Source organism: Saccopteryx leptura, chromosome 8, assembly GCF_036850995.1.
Source record: "Saccopteryx leptura isolate mSacLep1 chromosome 8, mSacLep1_pri_phased_curated, whole genome shotgun sequence".
In the NCBI taxonomy this organism is placed as follows: Eukaryota; Metazoa; Chordata; class Mammalia; order Chiroptera; family Emballonuridae; genus Saccopteryx; species Saccopteryx leptura.
The window spans coordinates 37,518,557-37,536,638 of record NC_089510.1 but is presented as its reverse complement, the minus strand read 5'-3'; the positions used below and the strand labels follow the sequence as shown (position 1 = coordinate 37,536,638).

Below are 18,082 nucleotides of genomic sequence, written 5' to 3'. Positions count from 1 at the left end.
CTAAGTGTCAGATTTGCACTCTGCAGTAGTAAGGATTATCTGTTTATCTTTTTGTTCTCTTAGGTACATGGCTGAGAATACAGTATAATTTGATAAATATTAGGTGTTTTTATTGCCCAACATTGTCCTCTATGGTTGGTATTCCAGTGACAAAGCTAAGAAATAATACAAGGGTCATGTTACCAGTGCTGCTAGTGATTGAAGCAGAATTTTGAAACATGGGGTATTTGAGAGTAGAGAAAGAAATGCCATCACTTAATGCTAGTTCTTTCTGTGTCTTGGGTTAAAGGGATGTTGGTCTCTGACATTTTTACTTCTCAAAAGAAACAATACTGTATCTTGAGGTTTAAAAACAAAGATGTTGGTTTTTTGTTTTCTTCAGAATTATGAACAGAAATAAACTTAAAGCAATGTTGACTTAACAAATTTAAATGATTTTTTTTTTAAGTAAACTTGCTGCTGATGTAATTTTGAAAACTCTTGATTTGATGAACAAACTTAAACATTTGGTTCCTGGTATGGAAGTAAGCTTTTATAAAATCCTTCAGGTGAGTTTAAACTCTTCAAATTATTGAAGTTTATTCCTATGTAAATGCTTATATATGTTTCTGTTTTGAAATTCTTAATTTTTGAAGATGATTTGCTTAGAATTGGCATTCAGAAGAAATCTTAAGCTTGTTAATTGCCTTAAGTAGCTATAATAATCTCACTACACAGTTATTTTCGAGTTTCACCAGAATTGAACATAAGTGCCCTTGGTTCTGACGTACAGAATGATAGCGGTGCTTCCTCAGCCTTTTGTGTGTGTGTGTCTTCAGTTTTCTTCATTTATTTTTATTGGCATTGTGATGGGAGTGGTATTTGGGGCTTTGGGTTTTAGTTGGAGATGATGAGGTAGAGTCTTAAGGGGATAGGGAGACATTTGGGAGAAAAGAACTTGATTGTGAATGATTATTAGAGAGGGTCTGCAGAAAATAGCTAACGCACAGATTTCAGTGATGGTAGCTGAATTCAAAGAGCTCTAGATGTTTACCTTGACTTCCACAAAACCTGGTTTATCATATATTTAATAAACACGTGTGAATTAAGTTAGTATAATAACTTAAAAGATGGTTCACATGTCTCTATAGACAGAATAGAAGCCCGAACTGAAACCTTAGACTGGGGCCACTTGTATGCTTTGAGAACGTAACACTTAAGAAAAAGGGTTGAAATATTGACTCCACCACTTACTAATCACTGCAGACTTGAATAAGTTATTTCATCTCTCTGAGCTCTAGGGTCTTGACTACAAAGGGCAAATAATGATCTCCCCTTCGTGGGAGGAGTTTTGATGGGTTACCTTGGGGGTTATGAAGAGAAAGGACAGCTTTTATCATAGTTCTGTGGCATTAGATTGTACTTGAGTACCTACAAGACACTCAACGTTGTAAAATGTTGATAGTTATAAAGGGTTCATGTTCTGTTGTTTTTCTCAAATTTTACTCAACTTAAATATTGAGTCAGATTTTATGTCAGTTCTTAGATGTTTTTCAGAGTAGGTGATTTGGAGCTTATAGTACTAATGTAAAATATTTACTGACATTAAGGACTTTCATTTTAAGTATAATTGTTTTAGTCACTTAATTTTAAAAATTTTTATTGAGGTAATTTGATTTTTTTAATTGATTAATTTGAATTTTACTTTAACTTTTTACTTTAATTGATTGGGAAATGATTAGCCATTTTCTCTTTCAGCCAGTTTTTTTTTTTTTAATGGTAACTAGAAAAATAAAACAGTAATTCAAAACATCATTTAGTTGTGGATGATATTTTAAATTCATCAAAATATTTGACATAATTTTCATAGCCACGGTCAAAAGCCTTCAAAGCCTTTGCCAGATTTTTAAAGCTAGTGTTTATATTGACTGCTAAGACAATTATAATAAGATAAAGACTAACAAATACATTCAAATGTCAGAAACACTAGAATTGGCCTAGAGTTATTTTATGATTTAGCTCTGTTTACTCACCTTGTTTTAAAAGACCTGACCATTATTTTTCTTTCTTTTGTTTTCTGGTTTCTGATTTGCGTAGGATCCACGTGTGATCACTCCTTTGGCTTTTGCTATAACATCGGATAATAGAGAACAAGTGCAGTCTGGACTGGGAATATTACTGGAGGCTGCTCCTCTGCCCGATTTTCCTGCGTTAGTGTGAGTTGAGTAGTAGTCATATGTGGTGATCTGTGGTGCTGCAGTATCCTGCTGTGTTGCTTTAGTAGGCCTCAATACAGATAGATTAGAAAAGTAGTGAATTCAGGCTTCATTATAATAGTAATTTTTCAACTAATCAAAATTTGATTCCAACTGAGAAGACCGGGTGCATACAGAAGAGCTAGATCCAGATGGTTTAACATATTATGCGTGTTCTGTGTCTCTCTGTCTCTCACCATCTCTTTTTAATGTATTGGCTCTGGACTAAGCTTACCTCCTACCAGTTTATTCCTCCCTGGAAAGAGGATTTCCTTCCCAAGTGTTTAAGTAATCTAAGCATCACAGTCATTAACTAGATATGGGTCATTTGCCAAGGTGGGGACCTTGGCACCTGCCAAGGTTCGGGTATGAGAACCTCATGGACCAGAGGTCAGGAGTTGGGGGGTCAGGAGGGTGGGAGGTAGTAGGTGGGGATATTCTCAAAGAGTAAGCCTTGGTTTTTAATGAGAAAGTGGAATAGACAATGGCCAGGCAAAATTATCCACTATACTCATTAATTTCAAATACATACTAGGTTTTGAAAAAGATTTAGATTTTTCAGAGCTGTCTATAAACTGAATTGTTAACAAAATGTCTAGTAGGGTTATATTTTAATTTTTAAAAGTTTAAGTGGTTTATATAAATGTATTTGCAAAAGTAGTTTGAATAAACCAAAGCAGTGGTAAGTAGAGAAGACATTTCTACATGCCAGGGGCCAGCAAACTCTAGCCAGCTGATAGGAGCTGGTCTTTGTAAATAGAGTTTTATTGGGATAGGGCCACATCCATTTATTTTCATACTGTTGTTGTCTGTGTCTATATTCATGATATGACGTCAGGGTTGGGAAGTTGTAGCAGACTATAGACCCTCAAGCCTAAAATACTTACTGCCATGTCCTTTAAGGAAAAGTTTGCTAATGTCTGCTATTTCTAGTAACTGACTTAGCAAAGTTATTTTTCGGAGTTCATTTAAATAGTCATAAATTAAGAAAGGAAGACTATGGGAAACAAGACATGGAGATGACATAATCAAAATTCTCTTCATTTTATAGTAAAATCTTTTTTAACAAATAGATTGACAAATAGGGAGTGTCTCAAGCCGCAAGATAGAAACGGTCTGTGAAGCTGCTTCATTCTGTGGTGGCCTGCTTGCTTCAGCTGTGCTGCTCTGACCTGAAGCAAACCCCCACACTTCAGAGTGCCACGTCACTGAAAGGCTCATCTTCTGTCTCGGTGTGTGACACCTTCCCACCATTTCACTGTCTTGGTCGTTTGTCCCTGTCTTACTTGTGTTGTATATTTTTCTTTTTGGAAACTCTCAGGTGTCCAATTACATATATTTTTGCCTTTTTTTTACTTTACTTTAGATTTTTAAATATTTATTGCTTTTAGCGAGAGAGGAAGGGAGAAAGGGAGAGTGACAGGAACATTGTTCCATTCCTGTATATGCCCTGACCAGGGATTGAACCAGTAACCTCTGTGATGCGGGATGATGCTCTAATAAACCAAGCTATCTGGCCAGGGAACCTTAGACATTTTAATAAAGTGAACCGGATATTCACTTTATATCCACTTATATTCTAGATGGATGGGTGGGTGGGTGTTTAGGTAGGTGTTAATTTTATTTGAACAGTTAACAAACATCTGGTGAGGGCAGCTTTGTACCAGGTTCCCCTAGGCACTTTGGACATTGCAGTAGATTAGACAGGGAGCCTTCTTTCGTACATCATTATGAATAAAGGGACCTCTCCCAGGAGGCTAATTTGAATTGAGACTTGATGATAAAAAGGAGTCAACACCATGCAGATCTGGTGGGTAAAGTATTCTCGGTAAAGAAACAGCTTGTACAGAAACCCTGAGACAAGAGAAAGAGAAGATAAATGAAAGGGGCAGATGGAAGGCGGCTCTTTGAGGACATACACGGAGGGAGAGAGGGAAGAACACAGGGGAAGGCCAGGGGTGATGCCTGTGGTGAGGATGTTCTAACCTCTGCCCATCACGTTGTCCTTAACTTTTTACAAGTAAATCCACACTCCCAAACTAGTACTAGTGCCTCCAATTCCAAACCAGATATGGAGTAGTTTTTATAAAGGTTTGTAAGCATAAAATAACTTCTTCTAGCAAATTTAGATATTTCCCAAAACTGTGCTTCATCATACACTCCAAGGTTATTTCAAAAATATTTGAAGACATATTCTCCCAAACAAACCTATTTTTAAAGAATCCCTCATTCTCTACTAACTCTGCCTTTTGCTTTATTTTCTGTAATTATTTCTTATTTTTTTTTAATTCTCAGACTTGGAGAAAGTATAGCAGCAAACAATGCCTATAGACAACAGGAAACAGAACATATCCCCAGAAGAATGCCTGTGCAATCATTAAATCACAGTTTTCCAACATCAGTAAAATGTGCAACTCCTCCACTTTTGAAAGATAGAGCTTCTAGATTGAACATTGAAGACTTAATAGAGAAACTTCAGTCTGGAGTGATGGTGAGTGATAAATCTCCATTATAAAGGGGATTCTGCTCACTACATACCAAGGAATATCATTCTCAATTATAACATTAATTTGACAACTTTAGACATAGATTTGATCATAATATAAAAAGTAACAATATTCTGGAAAGTTTGGAAATAAGAAAAAATGAACCATAAAATTCCTATATTTAAATATGGCTCTAATTCTTTCTCTATTGTTCCCCAGCCAGCCCCACCCTCCTCCACATCCTCAGATTGAGAAAAATATTTTAAATTCCGATAAGCATTATAAATTTTACTCAGATATTCTTATGCAGTAACCAGATTAGTGAAATGTTTGTGAATTGCCTGGTATGACATTCTTTTTTTTTTTCATTCACTTTTTACTCATTAAGTTTTTTTTTTTTCCTTAAATGAGAGGAAGGGAGGCAGGCAGACAGATTCCTGCATACACCCTGACCAAGATCCACCCAGCAAGCCCCCACCAGGTGATGCTCTGCCTATCTGGGGCCAGTGCTCTATTGCTCAGCAACTTAGCTATGTTAACACCTGAGGCGAGGCCATGGAGCCATGGAGCCATCCTTAGCGCCCAGGACCAACTTGCTCTAACTGAACCATGGCTGCAGGAGGGGAAGGGAGAGCTAGAAGAAGGTCAAAAGGGAGGGGTGGAGAAGCAGATGGTCACTTCCCGTTTGCCCTGACTGGGAATCAAACCTGGAACTTCCACACACCAGGCCAATGCTCACCACTGAGCCAACCCACCCGGGCCATATTAAGGTTTTTTTTTAATTTTAATTTTTATTTTTTGTATTTTTCTGAAGCTGGAAACGGGGAGGCAGTCAGACAGACTCCCGCATGCGCCCGACCGGGATCCACCCGGCACACCCACCAGGGGGCGATGCTCTGCCCATCTGGGGCGTCGCTCTGTTGCGACCAGAGCCACTGTAGCGCCTAAGGCAGAGGCCATGGAGCCATCCCCAGTGCCCAGGCCATCTTAGCTCCAATGGAGCCTTGGCTGCAGGAGGGGAAGAGAGAGACAGAGAGGAAGGAGAGGGGGAGGGGTGGAGAAACAGATGGGCGCTTCTCCTGTGTGCCCTGGCCGGGAATCGAACCTGGGTCCCCCGCACGCCAGGCCGACGCTCTACCACTGAGCCAACCGGCCAGGGCCCACATTAAGTTTTAATGACTTATTTTTTTGGTAGGCATTTATTTTGTCAGATGTTAAAGTTTTCTGATTTTTGACCCAATTTTATTAAAACTTAGGTAAAGGATCAGATAAATGATGTGAGAGTATCTGACATAATGGATGTATATGAGATGAAACTGTCTACGTTTGCTGTGAGTACAAGCCTGTTTTAACTGTGTAACAATTAAGCTTTAATAGATGTTTTCCAGTAAGTGGATGAAGATTAATGCAGTTTTTTTTTCTAGTCCAAAGAAAGCAGGCTACAAGATCTCTTGGAAGCAAAAGCTCTAGCCCTCGCTCAGGCTGATAGACTAATTGCTCAATATCGCTGTCAGAGAACTCAAGCTGAGACAGAGGTGGGTACCCTATAAAGACATATCTGATTAGTAGAAAAATAAATGAAGTAAAACATATTACAAAATATTAGTAATATCCTTGTTGTTCTGATTGAAGTAAATTGTCCTCAGCATTTCACACAACTACTCCCTCCATCTTGAAATCCTCTTCCCTTTTATTTTGGTTACACCATTACCTTTTGATATTTTTTCTTACCCTAATGGATTTAAAAAAAAATTTTTTTTAATTACAGTTGACATACAATATTATATTAATCTTGGATATACAACATAGTGATCAGATGTGTATTCTATACCTTACGAAGAAATTACACTAATAAGTCTAGTACCTATTTGACACCATACATAGTTATTAAATATATTACCTATGCTATATTTTATATCTGGGTGATTATTATTATTATTTAGTGAGAAAGAAAAAAGAGACAAACAGGAAGGGAGAAAGATGAGAAGCATCAAGTCATAGTTGCGTCACCTTAGTAGTTCATTAATTGCCCCTCACATGTGCTTGGGGGGGGGGCTCCAGTTGAGCCAGTGACATCTTGCTCAAGCGTGCGACCTTGGGATCATTTCGATGATCCCATGCTCAACCTGGCAAGCCTGCGCTCAAACTGGATGAGCCCGCGCTCAAATGGGCAACCTCGGGGTTTCAAACCTGGGACCTTAACGCCCCAGGTTGATGCTGTATACGCTATGCCACCACTGATCAGGCACAGGTGATTATTTTTATAACAGGCAATTTGTACTTAATCTCTTCCATCTTTTTCACCCATTCCTGCAACACCCCTTCCATCTGGCAACCATCAGTTTGTTCTCCATATCTATGAGTTTGCTTCTTTTTTATTTACTTTGTTTTTTTCTCTATTCATTATGAGCTTTTTTATCCATTCAACCCTAAATGTTGGGTTTTCTTTGTTTTAAGCCCTTCTTCCCCTTTTGTAATTAAATATAGTTGACATAGCAGTGGTTGGCTAACCACGGCTCACGAGCCACATGCGGCTCTTTGGCCCCTTGAATGTGGCTCTTCCACAAAATACCACGTGCAGGCGCTACCTCGATAAGGAATGTACCTGCCTATATAGTTTAAGTTTAAAAAATTTGGCTCTCAAAGGAAATTTTAATTGTTGTACTGTTGATATTTGGCTCTGTGACTAATGAGTTTGCCGATCACTGGCATATAGTATTAGTTTTGGGTGTACAATATAGCGATTTGATATTTATATATCTTATGATGTGATCACCACGCTGAGTCTAGTAACCATGTGTCACCATACAAAACCACAGTGAGCCACCACCTCACGTATGTCAGAATGGCTATTATAAAAAAAAATCAACAAATAATAAGTGTTATCAAGAACATGGAGAAAAGGGAACCCTCATATACTGTTGGGAATGTAGTTGGTGCAGCTACTATCAAAAACTATGGAAATTCCTCAAAAACCTGAAAGTAGGACAGCCATAAACCCAACAGTTCTACTTCTTGGTATTTATCGTTTTCCTCTTTTTAATCATTACCAGAATGTTAATGCCCCCAAATTTATATGCAGAGGCCTTTTTCCTACATGTTAAATGCCTCCTTGTACGGCTCCATTTAAATATATAACAAATACTGCCAACTGAGCATAACTAATATTGAAGTTATCACCTCCCTTTTTAAAAGTATTTTTTCTTGTATATTCATTACCCCTAGTGTTCTTAGAATTTTTTAAACGAGAAACATGGAAATCACAGTTTACTTTCTGCAGTTAGTCATTTACCAAGTCCACATGATTTGACCTAAATAGTACTTTTTGCTGGCCTTTGTCTCTGTTCTTGACACTGTTTTCTACAGGTCAAAATCTTTTCTCATGTAAATCACAGCAGAGTTTCTAATTAGACTTCCTGCATTCAGTCTAGTGCCCTCTCCTCAGCTCTACACCACCCACAGTTGTCGTTTGTGTTTAGTTCCACCATCCCTTCTCCCCCACAGTGATCCCTGAGGGAGTGATCCCGTCACTTCTGTGCTGCACATCCTCTAGTGGCTTGTCATCAGCTCGGAGGTCATTTCAATTCCTTCGTTTGTCATACTAGGATTCCTGCTTCTCATTCCGCATCTTGCATTTCTGTGCATTCTCTGCAGTCAACATATTAGATTACTTTGAAACCGGACAAAGCTGGAGGTCGTGCTCCCTGTCACCTTGTAGCCAGTACACAGGGACGAGACTGAAGTGAATATGTGTTTTTCATTGAATTGCCAGCCAACCTGAGAAGGCAGGGCTTCTGGCCCAAAGTCTGCTTTATACTCTTGTCCTGCTAGCTCTTTTTATGTGGTTCAGGGGCTGTTAGTGAAGGTGCAGAGGGCAAAAATCTGTGCATTTAGTCATGTAGGCGAGGGGGTAGTGGAGTCTTCTAAGGTAGGTCAGTGTGCTCTGTTCTTGAGATAGATAGCAGACTATCTGTCTTCTTTATCTCTGCATTCTTCCCAGACTGTCCATCTCCTCTATTAGTCTTTGGGCTCCTCCTGGATGCTTCCTAGGTCTGCCTGACAGATAACTTTCCCCCACATTTCAAAGGAGGAGGTCATGAAGCCTCATGGCCCATGAAGAGAATAGAAAGCAAATGTACTAATTAACTATTGCCTAACCCTTGCAACTTTGCAGTCTCTGAAGCTTGACAATGTTAGGTTTACCTGACCTTGTCCTTCCTCGTCAATGTTTGGAAACCTCTTTCTAACTCCTAATAATCCTACAGATTTTAATTTTTAGTATCTTCATTTCCCAAAGAACTTCTTTGGTCTTCTTCCCATACATGTTTGGTGATCCTTCCTCTCTGTATTTACCCTGTGCTGCCCTCTTTGTTGTTTGTTTGTTTGTTTTTTACAGAGACAGAGAGTCAGAGGGATAGACAGGGACAGACAGACAGGAACGGAGAGATGAGAAGCATCAATCATCAGTTTTTTGTTGCGACACCTTAGTTGTTGATTGATTGCTTTCTCATATGTGCCTTAACTGCGGGCCTTCAGCAGACCGAGTAACCCCTTGCTTGAGCCAGCGACCTTGGCTCCAGCTGGTGAGCTTCTTTTTTTTTTTGCTCAAGCCAGATGAGCCCGCACTCAAACTGGCGACCTCGGAGTCTCAAACCTGGGTCCTCTGCATCCCAGTCCGACGCTCTATCCACTGCGCCACTACCTGGTCAGGCTGTGCTGCCCTCTTTATGACACCTCCCGCCATGTGAAAAGTGCATGACCTCCCCCATCCCTGATGTCAGAGACTTTCTGTATCCAGAGGGTGCCAGAAAGTTTGGCGTTGTGCTATGTATGTATATGTACATAATGTATACATTATGGGTGAGAACCTAGTGCAGTAATACGAAATTTCTGTGGATACAAATGGATACAAATGGAATCTAGACAACGTGATATCATTTGTAATGAGTTATAATAAAGTACATTGACTTCTGATAGGGGCATTAAAATCATTGACTAGTATAATGCCTTTTAAATCTTTTTTGAGTAAAGGTATTCTAAAAAATATAAATAAATATAACCATATTTTTTCTTTTTTTTTTCTTATTTGGATTCATTTGTCTTGACTGGTGAATGGTATATTGAATTTTTCATAAATTCCAATAAAGAAAATTAGTGATATTAAAATTATTTTTTTCTCTCCCTTCTCATAGCCCGATTATTAGACATAACTTGAATTTTATGGAGAATTTAATGTTTTACTTATTTTACTGAAAAGACTTTTTGTAAAAATAGCACTAAATATTTGGGTATTACTGCTTTATAGACTCCAAAAGCAAAGAATGGCTTAGGTTTTTATCTGGTATTTCAAAATTTTTTGGAAAAAAGAACGGGGGAAGTACACTTACTCTAGTTATTTTTCTGCTTTAATTTCTTTTTCTTTAACTTTTTTTTGTCACAGTTACTTTCATATTGAATCTAGGTTGTGTTCACTGATTGTGCTGGCTTAGTTTTAAATGTTTATTTAAGCATCTGTGATATAGTTAAATCTTGTTCTTAATTCTTGCCTGAAATGGGAGAACTGAGGTGTGCAAACTTTGTGATTCAGTTTTAGCAGCTCGCCCCAGGGACTATACCCTTTTAACTAAGTACTGTATGTAGTTTTACCTTTATGTTGTTATATTTGTGTTCATTTTCATGAATCTGGTCATGCTGAGATTGTTTTGTCAGAATAATCTATTAAATAAAAAACTGTAATAATATTAGATTAGAAGTAGTTAAGTAATAAGTTCATATGACTAATAAATCTTGATATAACCCAATAGATGCTAGCCTATTAGATATTTGGTAAATCTTTTAAATTGTAAAAACTGAGCATATTAAATAATGATAGTGGAAAAGTCTCTGTTTCATTTTCTTTTAGGCACGAACACTTGCTGGTATGTTGAGAGAAGTTGAGAAGAAAAATGAAGAGCTTAGTGTGTTGCTAAAGTCACAGCAGGCTGAGTCAGAAAGAGCCCAGAGTGATATTGAGCATCTCTTTCAGCATAATAGGAAGTTAGAAGCTGTGGCCAAAGAACATGAGATACTGACAAAATCCTACATGGAACTTCTTCAAAGGTAAATTAGTAAATGCCTCTGTTTGAGATTAGAATCTATAGTGAACACATAGTACTTTTTTTTCTGTGGTCCTAAAATCCTTTTGTAAGCGTTTATTTATTCTGATAATATAATAAGGTACGTATATGTTGAAGTATTGCTTATTCATACTGCGTATTGAAGTTAGAAACAGAATGCAGGTCTCTTTATTTTCTTCGAATTGCTTCTACTTCTTTGCATTTGTTCATCGGCCATCTGGGATGTCAGCAGCGCAAGGCCAAGTCTGTCTGTTTTGTTCACTGACAACTCTGTCGCGCCTAGAATAGTGCTTGCTACATAGTTAGGCACTCCATAAGGGAGTGTTGAATGACCTTAGTCACACTTTATATTAGGTTTAACCATGTGAATTGGTCCTTCTATGGATCAAAGGTGATTGAATATTAACATTTTCATGTCATTCAGCTTAATAGAATGGAAATTTAGGTGTTAGTGTTTAACCGATTTCTAGATTTTTAGTTAGTATTTATCCTTAATGCCATTGAATGTAGTTTACTTTTGAGTAACTATATCTATACGATATATTGTTAAAGGTGAATTACTGGGTTAAAGGGTATGTGCTTTTAAGTCTTTGATAGATTGCCAAATCTCCCCTCCAAGAAGGCTATGCCAATTTATATACCCACTAACAAGGTAGAAAATTGATTGTTTTCCCCTCCCTTGTAAAACTTTTTATCTTTTAGTCCAGTCTTAAAATTTGTGAATTGTGAGGAAGACCAGGAGTAATGATGTATTCTCCACCAAACAATACAAAAAAAGACTCCGGCTAACTTGATCCTTGTTTTAATTTCTATTTTAAGATTAGTTAAGATCTGAAAAATTTCTGCTGTTTTATGCTGTTAATAAAGACACATAGAAAATTATTAACTTGGGCAAGGTCTATGTGTTTATCTGCCCATCGATAAAAGTGAAGGGTGAAAAATGTATAACGTCTGGGAAATACGTGATGACAAGGTGACTTCTACACAGGATATTTTTCCCCAACGACAACTCTTTCCAAAGTCTGATTTGGGCAGCCCTGATAAAGTGAACTATCAGTGAAAGGGAAAGTACATACGTGGTCCAAGAGAAATAGTGATCTCTAGGACCAGCTGGTGTTCCAGGTAGTGAGTGAGGAGCCAAGAAGTAAAGCTTCTGCACTGAGGAGCCAGGTGGGTAACAAGTGAATGACACTGGTTGGGGAAAACTCACATGTGATACCAGAGTATTCAAAGTTAGATTTTATACACTCTGTAGGACAGATAAAACACGTCTGCTGGCCAGAGGTGGCTAGTGTGCCAGTTTGTTTATCTTAGTAAAGTAAAAAGGACATTTTATGCTATGTTAATCTAAAAAGAAAAGGCCCAAGTGAGAGGCAGCAAATGTTTGAGATCACAAAGAATAATAACTATTTGGGAAGCACTGATTCAGGCAAAAACCCAAATAGTGTTCAAATTAGGGAATGAAGAAGGGAAGGGACTTTTATGAGAAAGAGAAGGGAAATAATTATATAAGTGGAAGGAAGGAATTTCTATAGGTACAAATAAGCTAAGTTATTGTTAGGTATACATGGTGGTGCTAATTCTAGAGAATATCTTGAACATTCAGCTTGGTACTCAGGCTACCTGTTTTCCTATTCGCTTTCCGTACAGTTCTTTGAAATACATGCTGGTTTGGCCCAGTCCCAACATTATTTTGCCCAGTTCAAACATTCCAAAGGTTTGAGAAGTAAGACATGCAAGGTAATTCTTCTGGAATAGTTGTCATAGTTCTATTTAAAAATGGCTCTACTTATGTCAACTTTTCACACTTAAGATAGAGGGCTGTCAGAGTATCATTTTTTTCAGTGTTGACCTTGAAGGTAAAATAAGCAGTATTATTAGATACAGAGCTTTAAAGAGGGAAGAGAACTTTAGAATTCTCAACTGCTTTATCCATTAACTGGGCATTTTTAATTAAACATATATTATGTCCAAGAAGCTAATGATGACAGATTTTTACAGAGGTTTCCATTTTGGACCTAGCTCTGAAGATAGCTGTATGTGTTTATAGGAAACTATGTAATGCAGTATTATCTGTAGAATAAAGCTCTATATTAGTAAATATGAGGTTAATGCCCTACATATTTCCATTGTATAGTAATTTTTATCACCTCAGTCAGCCAAAACATGTCTTTTCTGTCTTTTGGAGTTAATCTGTTTATGCCCTGCTAGTTCATAACTTTCATTCTCTTACCTGTAGTGTATGTAATTTGGTTAGAAGAAAAAGTAAAGAAAACGTTGATTATTTTTTTCTTCACTGTGTGTTTTCTTCCATAAAAATATCACTCATCGCCTTGTCTTTTCAGGAATGAAACTACTGAAAAGAAGAATAAAGAGTTACAGATCACATGCGATTCTCTGAATAAACAAATTGAGACAGTGAAAAAATTGAATGAGTCACTCAAGCAACAAAATGAAAAGTAAAATCTCTAGTGCTTTATTTTACTTATTTTGGAACTTTTCAAAAACAATGATTCCCTTTATACAGAATATGGTTTTTTACAGATAACTCAATAGAAGTTTAACTTATTTTAGATATAAAATGCACTAGGCAGAATTTAAAGGTCATTACTATTAGAAATTTTCTCTTAAAATAGTTGAAGAGAAAAAGGAATGATATGGTTTAGTGATATTTTCTTCTATATTTTGTATAATTTCAGATCTATTGCCCAATTAATAGAAAGAGAAGAACAGAGAAAAGAAGTACAGAACCAGCTAGTAGACAGAGAATGTAAACTGGCAAGTAAGTAGCTTTTTATTTAACATACTGTTTATATGTTAACATAACTTGTATTGGGAGAAAATCAAAACATGAATGGTTTTTATGTTGGTTTTCCATTAGTTTCTATTTCTCTCATATTTTAAAACCTTAAGTCATATCCTAAACAAGTCTCCTTTTCTTGTCATAACATTTCAGAAAGCAATTTAGTTAAATGGATTTTAAAAACTGGGAGTTACAGAAAATTACCGCCCTCTGTAAAATAAAACATTTTACAGGAATGTAACAGCAGGTGGCAGTGCTAGGTAACTTTTAGTGACTGGTTCCTTAATGATAACTCCAAAGTGATCCAGAAAGACATTGTTTTGGTTCTAACTCACTTGCCTTAGAACACAGACATCATCTACCTATATAATTTTTCAGTCTTCTTTCTCCCTTTCTCTTCTAATCCTTAAGCTCTGAGGATTGTCCTTCTCCTCATATTATATATTATCTTTAGAACAGAGGAAGGGGGAAAGACATGGAGATTTAGCATTTTTTCTGTAGAGTACTGATACAGAAGAGTTACATGATGTTTTTTATTCATCAGATACTATTAAAACATTTATTTTCAGCAAGGTGTTTCTTTGTCTTTCTTTTGCTTTTATGAAAATAGCTACTAAAGCTTTCAGGAAAGTTAGTATAAGACCCCTGAACATATAACTAACTGTTTATTTATTTTAAGATTTGCAACAAAAAACAAAAGTACAAGAGGAAAAGATTAAAGTCTTAAAAAAAGAAAGGGAAGATAAGGAAGAAACCATTGACAGTCTTCGAAAAGAGTTAACCAGAACGGAACATTTAAGAAAAGAATTGAGCATTAAGGTAAGAATCTGTTGAGTTCTCATTTGCAGTAAATTGAAAAAGTCTTACTTTGTGAAAATGGTGAATTTGGATAAATTAATATTCTGTTTCTTTAGCATAATTTTGTTTTAAAGATAATTAGGATCTCAGAGTGGTTTTACAGTTGTTATGAAGAGTCTCTCACAATGTAAAAAACCTGGATTTCCTAAAATAATTGAACATTTATTAAATATATACTGTTTACCAGAACATAACTGCTGTTAAGTAGTCAAGGAATACAGAAAAGAGTTCCCAGTTCTTTATGTCATGTGTAGGTGGCTGTGTATGGGTATGTAGCCTCCTCTCTGGTTGTAGAGATGGTAATAAAAATAGTAGTTTCCATTTGTTTAGAACTTTATAATGTGCAAAGGACTTTTTCTTTTTTTTGTATTTTTCTGAATTTGGAAACAGGGAGGCAGTCAGACAGACTCCCGCATGCGCCCGACTGGGATCCACCCAGCACACCCACCAGGGGGCGATGCTTTGCCCATCTGGGGCGTCGCTCTGTTGCAACCAGAGCCATTCTAGCACCTGAGGCAGAGGCCATAGAGCCGCCCCCAGCGCCTGGGCCACCTTTGCTCTAATGGAGCCTTGGCTGCAGGAGGGGAAGAGAGAGACAGAGAGGAAGGAGAAGGGGAGGGGTGGAGAAGCAGATGGGCACTTCTCCTGTGTGCCCTGGCCGGGAATCGAACCCGGGACTCCTGCACACCAGGCCGACGCTCTACCACTGAGCCAACCAGCCAGATCCTGTGCAAAGGACTTTTTGAAACATTCTCCTCACTTTGACAAATACATTAATATATATAAGTTAATTATTTTCATTCTACAAATGAGACTGAGTGTTGGGTTAAGTTATTGGCTCAAGGGCATTCACATAGCTAAGGGGAACGGTAGACTTACATAGTCCGCATCTGAATCCATTGCTCTTTCTCCATTACCCCGGTTGCTTGGCGTGGTACTCTGGATAGTGCTTCCTAGTCCATCTGCTGCCAGGAAGATGAAAACACTGAACAACTACAGAGCATAAGTGACAGAGAGGCGTAAAGCTGCATACCCCACTTACAGATTTCCTGCTTCTGCTTTAATGTGCTTATTTTAATAGTAATTCTAAATAGTAATTAGAATTTAGAGTTAGCAGGATTTCCGTTGCTAACATTGACAAAGACAAATCAAATACGTCTTCCCAATTTATTTTGTATTGTTTAATGATTACTTACCTTGAACTGTGTAATTTAATTAACTAAAATACACATATTTATCATGTGTCACTTGAAATGGTTATCTTACAAATGAAAAGTAAGGACGTCCTAACATATGTGTGGAGAGAAAACTGACAGGTGGTTTGTTTTCCTCTCCCTCTCCCTCCCCGGTCCCAGGCTTCCTCCCTGGAGGTTCAGAAGTCCCAGTTAGAAGGGCGTTTGGAAGAGAAAGAGTCTCAAGTGAAACTTCAGCAAGAGGAGCTGAACAAGCACTCTCATATGATCGCGATGATCCACAGTCTCAGTGGTGGGAAAATCAATCCGGAAACTGTGAATCTCAGCATATAGACATTATGTATTCATGGACTGGGGAAGGCGGGCGGCGAAGGTGATGTCTGACTCCAAAAGAAGAGCAAATTATTATCTGATTTTTAATTTAGTAAAGAACCTATCTGATACATGGTTTTATTTGTTCTTAAAGTTTTACTTCCTATTTTTGACTTTTATTGCTTAAAGTTTTCTTTGGTTCTTATATTAGAATATTAATAGTCTAAGGTATTTCTTTCCTCTTCCTTAGTTGCTGCCACTCTCTTACTTAATTTGGTCTCATTTGTGATTATTTAGATTTTAAAATCAAACTTGCTTAATATAACAGTCCTAAATATTAATAAATTGAAAATGTGATTAGTAAAAGGAGAGACGGTATGATGTAGCCAGAGAAGTTTTCTTATAAAATAGCACAAAAGGACAGATCAGTGAATTTAAAATAATTTTATTACTGCATTTAAAGCAGCGGTTCTCAACCTGTGGGTCGCAACCCTGGCGGGGATCGAAGGACCAAAACACAGGGGTCGCCTAAAGCCATCGGAAAATACATATTTATTATACAATACATTTTTAAATGGCTTTAGGCAACCCATGTTTTGGTTGTTCGACCCCCTCCGGGGTCGGAACCCACAGGTTGAGAACCGCTGATTTAAAGTATAGTAAGATATATGGTATAAGTTCTAAATTTGAAAAAAAATTCAGTCACTGTAAAAGAAAGAATGTTTAAAAACTAGAAAATAGCCAATGTATTAAATCACTGCATTGTGTATCACTTATAAAGCTAATACCTTGTAGAATTATTTATGAGATAGCTTTAGTTTTACTATTTGAAATGTTTTATATTGCCCCACCCAAATCATTTCAGTTATGAATTTATTTTGATTTACATTGGGTATCTTGGATCTATCCTTGATAAATATTCAGAAATTTATTTGTTGTTAATTCTCATTTTATTTAATGTATTGCCTTTCATTTAAGTAGTTTTGAATTTGACCGTTTATTTTTTATTTATTTTTTTGTATTTTTCTGAAGTGAGGAGCAGGGAGGCAAAGAGACTCCTGCATGCACCCAACCGGGATCACCCCTGGCAAGCCCACTAGGGGGCGGTGCTCTGCTCCTGTGGGGCATTGCTCCGTTGAAGCTGGAGCCATTTTAGCGCCTGAGGCGGAGGGTATGGAGCTGTCCTCAGCACCTGGTACAAGTTTTGCTTCCATATAGCCTTGGCTGCGGGACGGGGAGAGAGAGAGAGAGAGAGAGAGAGAGGAAGGAGAGGGGGAAGGGTGGAGAAGCAGATGGGTGCTTCTCCTGTGTGCCCTGGCCAGGAATCGAACCTGGGACTTCCACACACTGAGCCAATACTCTACCTCCGAGCCTACCAGCCAGCATAGGTTAAGTATTGTTCACGTTTCTCTTTAATACAAGGGAATTTTTCAGTATTCTTCATTTGAATCAAATGTTATAAGTAGAATTTAAGAAGAGTTTTTATATCAATATTTTGGTTGACTTGATTGCTACACTTTTACAACTATTCGTTTTACTTTTTAACTATTTATATCTCCATTTAACTCAAGTGCACTTAGATTTACTTTTCTAACTATAGTTTATCTGAATTTGTTTAGAAATTAAATATATTTTGTAAATTACTACTTACATTAAATAATATCAAACTAATAGTTTTATATATCTATACATTTTGTTCAGTTAACATGAATTTTAAAAAAGGATATTGTGCTGAATAACAGTTAAAATTGCTACTTGTTGCCTCACCAGGCGGTGGCGCAGTGGATAGAGCGTCGGACTGGGATGCGGAAGACCCAGGTTCGAGACCCCGAGGTCGCCAGCTTGAGCGCAGGCTCATCTGGTTTGAGCAAAAGCCCACCAGCTTGAACCCAAGGTTGCTGGCTCCAGCAATGGGTTACTCGGTCTGCTGAAGGCCCGTGGTCAAGGCACATATGAGAAAGCAATCAATGAACAACTAAGGTGTTGCAACGCGCAATGAAAAACTAGTGATTGATGCGTCTCATCTCTCTCCGTTCCTGTCTGTCTGTCCCTGTCTATCCCTTTCTCTGACTCACTCTCT

General features: G+C 37.6%; 1 protein-coding gene across 2 annotated transcripts in view; it reads left to right on the top strand.

Annotated features, from left to right (window-relative positions):
- The window catches only part of CIP2A (cellular inhibitor of PP2A), a 39,438-nt gene extending 23,067 nt beyond the window's left edge, over nucleotides 1-16,371 (top strand). For both annotated transcript variants that reach the window (XM_066346783.1, XM_066346784.1), the window contains 10 exons: nucleotides 449-548; nucleotides 2,077-2,195; nucleotides 4,530-4,725; nucleotides 5,977-6,051; nucleotides 6,145-6,255; nucleotides 10,623-10,819; nucleotides 13,182-13,295; nucleotides 13,536-13,618; nucleotides 14,319-14,458; nucleotides 15,853-16,371. In XM_066346783.1, the coding sequence (XP_066202880.1) occupies nucleotides 449-548; nucleotides 2,077-2,195; nucleotides 4,530-4,725; nucleotides 5,977-6,051; nucleotides 6,145-6,255; nucleotides 10,623-10,819; nucleotides 13,182-13,295; nucleotides 13,536-13,618; nucleotides 14,319-14,458; nucleotides 15,853-16,023 (1,306 nt within the window). In that variant the 3' untranslated portion in view covers nucleotides 16,024-16,371. The remainder of the gene's footprint in view (nucleotides 1-448; nucleotides 549-2,076; nucleotides 2,196-4,529; nucleotides 4,726-5,976; nucleotides 6,052-6,144; nucleotides 6,256-10,622; nucleotides 10,820-13,181; nucleotides 13,296-13,535; nucleotides 13,619-14,318; nucleotides 14,459-15,852) is intronic.
- Nucleotides 16,372-18,082: the final 1,711 nt, after the last annotated feature.